Raw genomic sequence first — 12,439 nt, 5'->3', positions numbered from 1 at the left:
TTGCATTTCTGTCAGAAAAGTGTCACGGTTCTGTTAATAAAACATGTCATGTTTAATTGTAGCTTGACCATCGACCATATAACCAATGCATATGTTCATAGAAAAAAATATTGTACTTCCGTCAGAAAAGTGTTGTAATTCTATCAGTAAAATATCATACAACTATTGGTTAATCGTGAAAATTTACTAATGTTTTTGTCCATAGCAAAAGTGCAGCACTCTGTCTAAACGTTGCTTGTTCTATAAACCTTTCAAAGACTATCGATATATAATCAAGGGTGCAAAACCGTCGGTATGTCTGGTGTAGACTTACAAAACTTTAAAATGACAGGTTAAAGCCCCCAACTTGGTTTATTATTTTAGGTTCTGATACGAGATGTTAGTCCCCAGGTCATTATCCCCTGGGTGGAGGGAATCGAGGGAACTTTAGAGTGATAGCTAGTATCTTCCCTGCCTAGCCGGTCTCCAGAACTATTCAAACTTTAAATTAGCCAATGTTCTTTATAGCATCTCTAGTAAGGGTAAATAATATAATTGCTCCTATTTATCACAACACAATTTGCATACTTCCACAACAGAATTCCTATACTTATTACTGATTCATGATAAGAAGAATCTACCCTCATCTCTAATCTCAAGGAGGCTACTGGTATGCCTAAAATATATAATATTTTTAGACACATTTTAAAAACAAGTTGGGGGATAAGTTTGTACTACAAAAACTCAAGTTACCTATACTCAAAATCCATGGAAAAAACAAAACCACACTTTAGTTTAAAAGAAGAAATCATTGTCAAACCAACAACAAGTCTCAATCAAAACTATAAGTAGTGTAAAACAAAAAGATAAAAACTTATCTCATCCCTGCCTAGCCGGTCTTCAGAACACATTCTTCTCTTTTACAATTACTCAAAATAAAATAGCAAAAATGATAAAGTAAATAAAAAGCGGTTCCTGAAAATTTCTCTGAACTAATTCCCCAGAAAAGAACTTTTAAAACTTGCCAATATTTTCATGACTCTTTTCTAAGTCCTCTCTTCTTTCTTTTATAGTTTTCCAAGAGGTGCCTTGGGATCTCTTCAAAGTGTGTCTTGATTCGATGTATTTGCCCAAGAGATGCATCCTTTCATGATAATTTTCATCCATGGTGGTTACAACCACCTATTAAGCCAACGAGTGCCTCAAAAACCTCTTCGAAATTTGTGAAAATTAATTTTACTCTGTCGGTACTATTTCCGGGATACTCGTCTAATAACTGCCACGGGCGCTTAAGAGCAGGGTCTCGGCGCTTAGGCGCGACCTTCTCTGTTTAACCGGTGCTTAAGAGCCGGATCTGGCGCTTAGGCGCCAAAACTCTTTTTCATAAGGGGCACTCAACCCTAAACCCTCGCAGTAGTGGATATATTTCTGGTAGTTCAAATTCCTCTTGATGAGGCTCTTCCTTGACGGGTGTTTTCTCAGGAGCCTGGTCTTTAGCAGCTTTCTGAATCCTCTAGTTGTAAAAAAAAAAAAAACTCTTTTGCACAATTTTTCACATTTTTGCTCCAAATTTGATCATTTTTCACTCCGTTAAACATTTTTTCCATTTTTACTTGTATCTTTAAGAAAAACACAAAAATACCTTCTATTAAAGCGCAAGTACCTTCTATTAAAGCGCAATATATCAAAATAGATATAAAAATATGTCTAAAAACACTATATATTTTAGGTGTACCACCTGCCCTCTCTTCTTCTGATACTCAAGAGTCTCATCTTTGAGCAGTGCAGGAAACACATCTTCGCTAAGCCACAAGGGGCACTCATGCATCCAATGTATATCATTGAATTGGTCGTGCTGACGATCACTCACTTTGTGCTCAAAGTTCCTGCAGAAGTGTGCCTCCCCCTCAGAGGAGGTAGGACCATTGTTTTTGTAAATTGAATTAAAAAATATTAGATTCGTAAAAATAAATAAAGAGATTTAATTACTATGTTTGGGGTTTACCTTAAACTCCCTAAACCACATATCCCCTCTAGGATAAGTATGGGTGGCCGTACTTGCTCTAAATTATAGCTTTGATGGAATGGATAGCATACGTAAGAGAAATGAGTTTAAAAAATAACATATGATCTGTTCTCTATTAAACTAAAAAAATTTAAGGCAGTAACATCAAAATTAAATTAAAACTTACGTGTTCCCCACTGCTCGGAGCTAATAACAACTGCTCATGCTGCTTGAACTAGACAACTCATCAATAACAATTGATGTTGACGGTGTTGGTGGTTTCGTGGTCGCTGCTTGTGGCTATGGTGGTGACATGGCCATGACTGGTGGTGGTGTCGTGGCTGGTGGTAGTGATTGTGCCGTGGTTGGTGGCGGTAATGGTGTTGTGGTCATGACTGGCGAAGGTGTTGGTGTGGTGGTTAGGACTGGAGGTGGAGTCAGTGGTAGTCTCTGAACCACTGGATCCATGACCTCATCTGCTGACAGACTTCTATAAGGTGGCACATCCCCTGACAAGGGGAGAACCTGCCCCTCTCTGTCGAACTCATCTATAAGCAAAAAATTAAATTTAGTAAATGCATCTACATAATACTAAAGCTAACATAGCTACAGTGTCATTTACTATTAAAGGGAGACGTCTTAATGGATTGTGAGTCAATGTTCGATCAATTAATGAACTTTGATAGAACTAACATTACAAAGATATTAAATGATCTGGCTTCGAGCAGAGATGATGCAGGCTCCAATTAATTTCGTTCCAAAATTTTTGCTCGTAGCTTGGCTTATTTACTTCAATCTATTTCATGTACGAGTCATACTTAGAATCAAAGTCTTACACTACGTACCACCAAAAATATGTGCTTACATACAAAATGGTTTTTAGGATTTAACCATCTCAATATTTGATAATTCTAGATTTACGTGATTTATTAAATCATATTGAAACTAAACCATGCTTGCAACTGAACCCTTAATCTAGCACTTAGGGGTTGTTTAGGAGCCGATTTTAAGCAGGGTTTATGCAATATTTAAGTTAAATTTTTTAAAACAAAGAAAAAGGTAGGAGTTTTTTGGATGGAAGATTAGGAGTTTTGCATAGCAGCGAAAGGGTGGTGAATATTGGCCTTCGACATAACTAAACGATCTGATTTCGATCCAAACTTTAAAAGAAATTTGATGCAAAATTAATTTTCAAGCGATTGCCGTTGTTCGAGCTAAATCACATATATATCCTACGTAATACGTATAACATAAAATTTAATTGTCTAAGTTCCAATCATGTATAACACAAATTGTATAAGCACTAAGCCTTAAATTCATAAACCTACCCTACGTGCTAATTCAGATCCTAGATAGATCCTACTAAATTTTGATCCGACCCGATGTGGATCAATTATGGACTTAAGCCTTAATTATAGCAAGGAAACTCTACTCCCAATTCTTATGTAATTACATATCTAACACCTAAACTTTGTTTTTTTTTTTGCAAACATACAAACTTACATTTACATGAAAAGTTGTATTAAAATGAAAAGTTTTAGTGTTAAATATATAAATACATAGGATTTTAGTGGTATGTATGTAAATCATTTTTAAACAAATATTTTGATATTATAACCATCACATTTAAATAATTGGGTTTAAGGTTTATCTTAAAAACAAGAGAAAATAAAAAAATGTTAGGACCTTCAAAGAGGAAGAAAGGAAGTCTTTAAAATTCTAAAGCCTCAAAGCAAATCGAACAAAAAAAACACAGGAAACAGAGAGAAACCAAACCAACAAATGCCACAAAAAAGAAAGGAAAATCACCAAACAAACCACCCAAGCAATGAGAAGAAGGATAATTAACTAGAGCTCAGAATTTACCTGTAGGAAAACTTTAAAATTTTGTCCTATATTTTGAACATATAATAATATATTCAAAACTGGTTGAATTTTAATGAAGGCTGGAATTCATCAGAGCTCAAAAAATTAACCTTAGCGACTAGTGATGATCAAGGAAGAAATGTAAGCTTAGCAATAGCAAATTAACCATTAGAAATAACAGTTAGCTACACTAGCCCTATAATTTTAATGAAGGCTGGAATTCATCACAGCTCAAAAAATTAACCTTAGCAACTAGTGATGATCAAGGAAGAAATGTAAGCTTATCAATAGCAAATGAACCATTAGAAATAACAGTTAGCTACACTAGCCCTATCACGATTATATTTTGCATTTTGTCTATATTAGTTAAGCCACTCATCCATCTAAGCATTCTCATCTCAGCAACACTTAACTTTGTTATATGCTTCTCTTTTAAAGGCCAAGATTCTGCTTCAAAGAACATCACAAGTCTCACAACCATCTTATAAATTTTTTTCTTTAAGGCTAAGCGGTATTTTCTATCACACAATAGGTTGGAAGCATTCCTCCACTTCAGCCAACGAACTTGAATTCTAATAGTGAAATCCCCATCTATTTCACTATAACTTTGAACAAGAGACCCAAGATATATAAAACGTTCACATCTTTTAATGATTTGATCACCCATAGTTATAACTCTGCCACTAGAGCTATTAATACTAAAATTATATTTGATGTATTTTGTTCTAGATCTACACAAAAGAAGGATTTTAGACTCTAATATCGTTCTTCATAATTTAAGTTTGTTAAGAACTCTTTCTCTAATCTTATCTGCGAGAAGGGTATCACAGACGAAAAGCATACAACAAGATATAACCTTCTGTAAATGTCTAATAAGAGCAACCATAACTAAGGGTTGTCTGGTAACAAATTTCTTTATGTTATTGTAATTTAGTAAATCTAGATTTACTAAGTCCTGAATGAAAAACTGTCTAACAACAAACTTCTCTAAATCTCACAAATCTATTTAAATTGTTTGGGAAGTTTTACATAAATCTACAGCGATCATAATCACTCTTGCTGTAAATCCTGTAAATCTCATAAATCCACAAATTTGTGGGATTTAAGATTCAAGATTTATAACTGAAATCTATGAAATCCGAATTTATCAAATCCTCGCCTTCATGTTGTCCAAAATGACCACCTGACAAGATTTGGCTTAAATCTCGCTCTAAATTCGTTACCAGACAACCCCCTAAATAAAAAAGATATGGGCCTAAAGTCGATCCCTAATGTAATCCTACTAAAATAAGAAAATATTTCGTTAGTCATCCTTCGATTCAAAACATAAATAACACATTCTGCCAAATAAATGAAAAGAAAAAAGAAAATTTGCATGCGTTCCATTCAATACCTAAGTATTTACAATTCTAACACATAAACTTCATTTCTTACACTACCCCACCATACATTTGAGCAGCGAGCTATGAGAGGCAGAGCGTTGATGGGAGAGAAGGAAAGCAGCGACCGATTGCTGGAATGGTGGGATTGTCGAAGTTGGGGTCACTAGAAGAGGGGATGATTAGGGCACTGGGGCTGGACCAAGAGGGGGGAGGATTAGATTGTCGAAGTTGGGGGTCACCAGAAGAGGGGATGATTAGGGCACCGAGATTGGACCAACTGGGGGGAGGATTAGGGCAAGACCGGGAGGGACATGATTTTGACGGTATAAAGGATTGGTTTCAATGGCTTAGAAATGATTTTTAAGCCGTCGGTAATTAATATTATTACTAACGGAAATTCTCATCACTTGTTTAAAAAACTCGTCGGTTAACATCCCGTCAAATGGCGGTTTCATAAGAAATTGATGAAATATAGTCATCAGTTAATATTTGCATATAACCGACGGTATCACGCGTCGGTACGTCGGCAATAATAAAACCCGTCAAAAAATATTATTGTGGTTAAGCGACGGATGTCTTGTAGTTATGTCGTTGCAAATAACCTAGCTCATAAATCATCACTATGCAGTCAAAAAATATAACCATTTTTTGATGTATATTTAGGTCATTAGTTTCGCCGTGGGTTTTAGCATTTTTTTCAACTTACTCTTCTTCCTCAGGATGTTCGATGTAACCAAGAGCATTTTCTGCTCCTCCTTATTCAAGGGTTGAGTCAAGAGCTCTTATTGGTCCGATTCTCGACAAGTTTTGCACATGTTGTTCTTACCTTAGTGGATCTTGCCAGTAAGCCAATGACTTTAAAGATCCTGTGGGAGTTATAGGCTTAGTTTGAGAACGAGATTTGAAGGTTTCTCTCACATCCTGTACAGCTTTGAAAACATGTTCCCTTAATTTGTTGATCTGCTACATCACAAATTATCTGATGCAATACATTGTGCTCCTTCGGATCTCCTTGTATGACAAAAGAACTTTTTGCATAATCTAAGTATGAATTCCACGCTCACCGCACCTTTCAGGCAAATTCTTTTAGAATGTAGAGTCTTGTATCCTTCATGAATACATACAAACTGGTGAAGATCATAGTTTTTTTGTTGAGGAAAGACCTTGATGAAGAAGTCAAACGTCACTTTTAAAGATGGATAAACATACATTTTTGAAAGTCATGAGGACCGACTCTAATAACTGTCCCTCTCTGGTTGGGCTAGGCTTCCTCCCATGGGAAAAAGAGATGAGTTCAACTCTTCGACAGGTGGGCTCAGGTTCAACTACTTCGACCTATGCGCTCGATTCAACCACTTCGGTAAACTAGAGTAGTTTAGCCACGTCGGTAGATAGACTCGGGTTCAACCACTTCAACAAGTGGGCTTGATCCGGCCACTTCGACATGTGGGCTTAGACATGCACATACTCTAAAAATTGAAGTTATGATATCTCCTTTCTAAAAAAAATTTATTTGAGTATGAATATAACTTTGGGGGGGGGGGTTATAATATTTTTTTCACAAGATAAAAATGAAGACAAACTCATCCACAATTTTTAAAGCATATTAGTATTTATAAACACCCAAAGATGTTATCTGTCACATGCAAATCTGACTTTTTAAAAAATTCTTCCTTAATATTATGATTATTATTAGTGCAACTAATCTTTTCATCATATTTATTTTTATTCATAGATTTATAAAATAATGCGCCTCCCTATAACCTGCATTAACTGCCATAATAAATCACCACACTTCAAAAAAATGCAAGAAAATAAAAAATAAAACCACTGCTGACATCTTAAAATATTCGACATTTAATATTTTCAACAAATCCTGCCTATATATACAGTGTTATAAGAATTTTAGTAGTACACAGAGAACAAGAACAAAGATATTTTAATTAATACTTAATTATATATATTAGCCATTGATTTTAAACGATTAGTACAGTGTTTAGCAACTGCAACAATGAATAAATATAACTCTAGCTAGTTGTCTAAAGTTAAATTCATAAGAAAAACACAGTAAGTTAAATATATTAACCAGAGTAAGATTTATGTAGATGATTTTACATGCACATGAAGAATAGCTTCGAACAGTACTGGATGATGATGAAGTTAGGGTAGATTAAAAGAAACAGAACCACACCCCCATACCCTTCTCTACTAATTTAGATTGAGGTGTGTCAGAGTGCTCAGGTGCATTTGTTTTCTGTCTCAGCTCTTTCTCTCCTCAGTCCCACTCCTACCTCTTGTCATTGTAGCGGCTGTCTCAACTTTTTGATGCTAAGGAATCCCTTACCTTCTGCTCCACCTCCATCACCCCCCACCCCCCATCACTCCCCTTTCCCCCATCTTAGCGTTTCCATGAAGTCCTTAAAACTCATTCCAGCAAATCCAGACCATCCGCTGAGCCATATTTAATATTTATTTTCCCTCGTCTTACTCCCCACACCACTTGATGACAATCACAGGCTTCAATTGAAAAAACGTCCCTTTTTTTCTTCTCAAAACCCATGCATGAAACCATTAATTCATTAGCCTCCGGCAACTTCCCTATCCTCCACGAAATTTAACTCAGCCATCCACCTCTGTTCACCTCCACTCCTTCAAATTCCACGCACTGCCCACCAACCAGAGCGAGAGTTATATCCAGATCGAATATCATATGATGGCTTCGGAGCCCAAATCATCGACGAAGAGCTCTGGATGCGGTGGCGGCGGAACCGGTGCTGCGGCAGGACTGCGGCCGCCGGAACAGGGGCTGAAATGCCCGCGCTGCGACTCGCCGAATACCAAATTTTGTTATTATAACAACTACAGCCTCACTCAGCCTCGCCATTTTTGCAAGAGCTGTCGCCGTTACTGGACTAAAGGCGGCGCCTTGCGCAACGTTCCCGTCGGCGGCGGATGCCGGAAAAATAGGAAGTCAAAGTCTTCCTCCTCCTCTGCTTCCTCATCCTCCTCCTCTCTGCTCCCTCTAAACCTCCCAGAGCCCGGCAAAGCGCTCACACAAACCGCGATGGATCTCTTCCTCCCCTTCTCCTTTGGTGCCAACGCAGCTACTTCCATGGGAGGCCTCAGTTACAATAGCAGAAACAGCAATTACGGCAGCATAGCTTCTTCGATCGAGTCTCTGAGCTGCATAAACCAAGACCTGCATTGGAGGCTTCAGCAGCAGAGGATGCAGTTGTTGTTTGGAGGGGAATTAGGTGAGAGGGAGAACGTTGTCTCTTTCGTGAACAACCAAGTAGTGGAGCCCAGCTGTTTGGGAATGGCAGAGAACAGCAAAGGTGATATTTTTGGTGACAGCTCTGGCGTTAATGGGACCCGGAAGACTTCTGAAACAGAGACAGCTTGGTTTCTCGATGGTTCATTTGCCATCCCACCTCCTCCTACAATCAACACTGACGTCGATATGAATAACGCCAATTCTGTAAGTGATTGGAATGGGATTTCGGGTTGGAGTGATGTGCACAACTTCAATTCTCTGCCCTAGTTCTCCAATTTAATATTTCAAGCTTTTAATCAAAACAGACTTTCAAGTGAGTCCATACATATATAATTTATATGCTGTTTTTGGTGGTTTGATTTGTTTATGGATTGGGAGATGGATTTTTTTTTTTTTTTTTTTTTTTTTTTTTTTTCATCTTCAAAGAGAGTGACTGATCGATAGATTCTGTTTGTTTCCCTTTAATTATTTAAATATCTTATTTTTGCTGGCTTTTAATGATTTTTATTCCTCTCTTTTCCTTTTTTTTTTTTTTTTCTGCTTTGGAGTTAGGGTTTTCTTTCTCTTTTAGAAAAGAAAGCGCTGATGGCCTTGAAAACGGTAGCAACGAAGAGGCTGTGGAGGAAGCTTGTCTTTCTTGCCTTCAGCACATCAGCTGCATGCATGTGTATGATTATACGTATACTTCCCTACAAGAGTCCAAAAGTTTTTTAATTGACTTATAATAATATTAATTTACTTCTTAGGTTTAAGATATTTATCATGTTTTATAACGATTTTTGTTTGGGTATTGTTATCTTACAAAATACATTATTGATTTAAGGAAATAATGGCTTAGATCTAATAGTTAAATACAAAATAACTTGAGCGTTTCAAATGCTATTTAATTTGAATATTTAGAGTCATATATATATATATAGAGAGAGAGAGAGAGAGGATATTATATACTTATTTTATACTATCATTAGTGAAAGCAAATATGTTTATAGTTGTTCATAAATATAATAATAATGCACTAGTGTTATTTTTTTATTTTGATAACTCAACAGACCACTTATTAATGAAAATTTTCATCTTAATTAGTTGTATATCTGTTTATACAAATAATGAATTTTAAATCTGAGGAAATAAAACAAATTTAAAAAATAATATTAAAAAAGTGATTAGTGAATTAGATTCTGAGGCATACATTTTATCCAGTCCTTTAATGAGGAGCTATTTGTTAACTAAAACTTGAGATAATTTACGAAAATAAATAGCTAAGTGGTTTAATATTCAAGCAAAAAAATTAAATTTTAACCACCACAAATTTACATAAACTTATTTAATAATTAAAGATTTAAACTGCTCATTTGCTTGCTTCTCAACTTAATTATATATATATATATATCTGTTACAATTAAAAAAAAAATATGAAGATGTATAATAAAGTTTAAGAAAACTTGACTCATAATGTTATGATTAAAATGAATTAAATATCTATAAATTTTTTTCATTAGATAATACATAACAATGATAAGTCAATTAAAACTTAAAATCAACATATATACATTAAATATCTATTAATTAAACTCATCCGATCCAAAACATTGCTATCAAGCCTTTTCCTAATCGTACAATTCTCGAACCCTTTTGTAGGAGCGTTAAGTGTTATTAGTTGCTGGAAAGCATGATTTGGTAGTCTAGGGAAACCGGTGGTGTTTTAGAAGTTATTGAGCTGCAGGCTTGTCAGTGTATGAATCAATGAAAGGATCAATAGAGAGAGAGAGAAAGAGAGAGAGCTAGAGATGGAGAGAGAGAGAGAGAAAGAGAGATGACGGTGGCATGCATCTAAATGAAGGATCTGCTTTGTTTGGGATGTAGTTTGCCAACTTTCTGTTTGCAGGTCAGAGCTGTGCATCTCCTAATAATAGATCAAGTAATTAGTGCCTTTATTTAACTTTTGCTTCGTACGTTAATAGCTGTGAGGATTATAGCTGAGCACTCCGTTTCTTCTTCTTCGGCCAGTTCTTTCATTTGTCACAATAATCTGTACTTCATTATGATATTAATCTCTTATCATGTTTCCAGCATAAATATCTCATTAGCTGATATACTTATTATCTTCATTGGAAGAATATTAGGGTTAGCATTTCCCTTTTTAGTTCCAACTGTTTTTAATTATATCAAAAAAAATATAGGGTGAGAAGATATTATTCACTTTAGATGAGTTAATTTTTGTGATATTATGTAGGAATAAAAAGATAATTTTTTGATGTTAGATATTTAAATACATAAAAATCATGTGGCATGTATGCAATTAAGGGTGTTTTTGAGGTAGCTAGTGTTTATCCAGATAAGCCGCTTATTTGGAAACGCGGACTGCGGGCTATGACCAACATTCCGCATTTAGTGTAAAAAATCATCTACATTTTTTGTTAAGTTGTTCAAACACAATTTCCAAACGATGAAGCGGCGTTTTCAAAATGCTGCCGCAACGGATAAGCTGCCACAAACAGAGTAAATCTCCCAATTATCAAAGCTAAATTTTATAAAAATGTGATTGGTTGTAGATGAGATTGACTTTTTTTTTAGGAGCCATCATTGTGGATCATAAAGACTGGCTATCTCTTATTTCGGCTTTATAAAAATATTTAAGTAGGGCTTTAACAATTTTAAATTTATTTTGAGATAGGTGCAATGCATAAGCAATTTTTACATCAGTCATCTCAAAATAAATAGAAAATGTGTATTTTCTCACTTTGTTTTTTTTTTTTTTTGCTTTATTCTAAATTAAGTTATATTTAGTTTGGTGCACTTGATTTGCAATCTCAAATGATCTATTTTTTATGTGAATAATTTAACAACAAGAGCTCTCATTCATCAACATATTTTCCACTTTGCTTCATTAATAACGTCATAATTTTGTCTCGTTGGTGTAACTCTTGAGGAAGTCAACCATGATATCCCAGGTGTATTCCCACACGAACAATCTTAACTTTGGAGGTTTTGATAAATTAAGTTTCAACTGTTGCACCAAAAGATCAACAATTTCAACTTTGTTCTACTTTAGACCTAAAAAGATTTGGGCCTGTTATATAAAAAATGATCTTAATCTATTATAATTAAATGACAATATGATACTCAGTAAAACTCAATAGAGAAAAATGAGTCCTTTAGCTGACCCCACTTAGTAAAATAAAAGCTTTTTGTTATTGTTGTTGTTGTCGATGATGCTTAACTATCAACTTCATGCTCGTGCAATGCTCTTGTACTATTTATAACAGCTCGAAATCTCATCCCTCGAAATATTATCCGCTCATAGTGTTGTCCCATTATTATAGCTTCTCTTGAGATTACTCGAGAGTGCGTCATTACACCAAAAAATGTCTAAGAGTTCAACTTCAACATACTTAAATTTTTCACAGATAAAGACTGGACGTTTAATTTTCATTCCTTTACATATGTTTCTAGCTGTTCAAACTGATCATATTGATTAAAATCAGTGCAAAGCCACAGAGAATGCTTTCGGCTGTGAGCAATGGCCTGAACTGCTGCAAAGAACTAAGGAAAAAAAAAGGTTATTTCCCCTCACAAAACCTTGCTGGTATTGGTACCATGACAATGTCTTAAATGTTTTAACTCACATTTTAGCAGTGAGTCAGTATTCATGGAAATTTTAGGATGATCGATTATTTCAATGGAAATTCTAAATTCATAAGTTATGGAGGCCGAATGAAATATGCAAAAATAATAAAAAAAAACTTAAGAACATGACTGCATTGTAAAAGTTTTTTTAGCATGCTTCTAAAATTATTATGCTGCCATTCCTTTTTCGACACCAAGTAATTTTCATTTTTTGACAGTTATTTTGTCTGATGTACAGCTACGTGATGTTTCATATATTTTTGGCTGCTTTTTTATAATAATAATAATAATAATAATAATAATAAT

At 35.1% G+C, this 12,439-nt stretch overlaps 1 protein-coding gene across 1 annotated transcript; it reads left to right on the top strand.

Annotated features, from left to right (window-relative positions):
* Window positions 1-7,621: 7,621 nt before the first annotated feature.
* Window positions 7,622-8,878, top strand: LOC110024532 (dof zinc finger protein DOF5.7-like). The gene has a single exon (XM_020724554.1). It carries the CDS (start codon window positions 7,943-7,945, stop codon window positions 8,771-8,773), a length of 831 nt encoding a protein of 276 aa, XP_020580213.1. The 5' UTR covers window positions 7,622-7,942; the 3' UTR covers window positions 8,774-8,878.
* The last annotated feature ends 3,561 nt before the right edge of the window (window positions 8,879-12,439 follow it).

The sequence above is a fragment of the Phalaenopsis equestris genome, unplaced genomic scaffold, assembly GCF_001263595.1.
Source record: "Phalaenopsis equestris unplaced genomic scaffold, ASM126359v1 Scaffold000258, whole genome shotgun sequence".
NCBI classification, from domain to species: Eukaryota; Viridiplantae; Streptophyta; class Magnoliopsida; order Asparagales; family Orchidaceae; genus Phalaenopsis; species Phalaenopsis equestris.
Note: the sequence above shows the minus strand (reverse complement) of the source record. Positions and strands in the feature narration are given on the sequence as shown.

Bases quoted from the DNA above. Each gene is read 5' to 3' on its own strand.
- LOC110024532 (XM_020724554.1), top strand. From the start codon at position 7,943: ATGATGGCTTCGGAGCCCAAATCATCGACGAAGAGCTCTGGATGCGGT.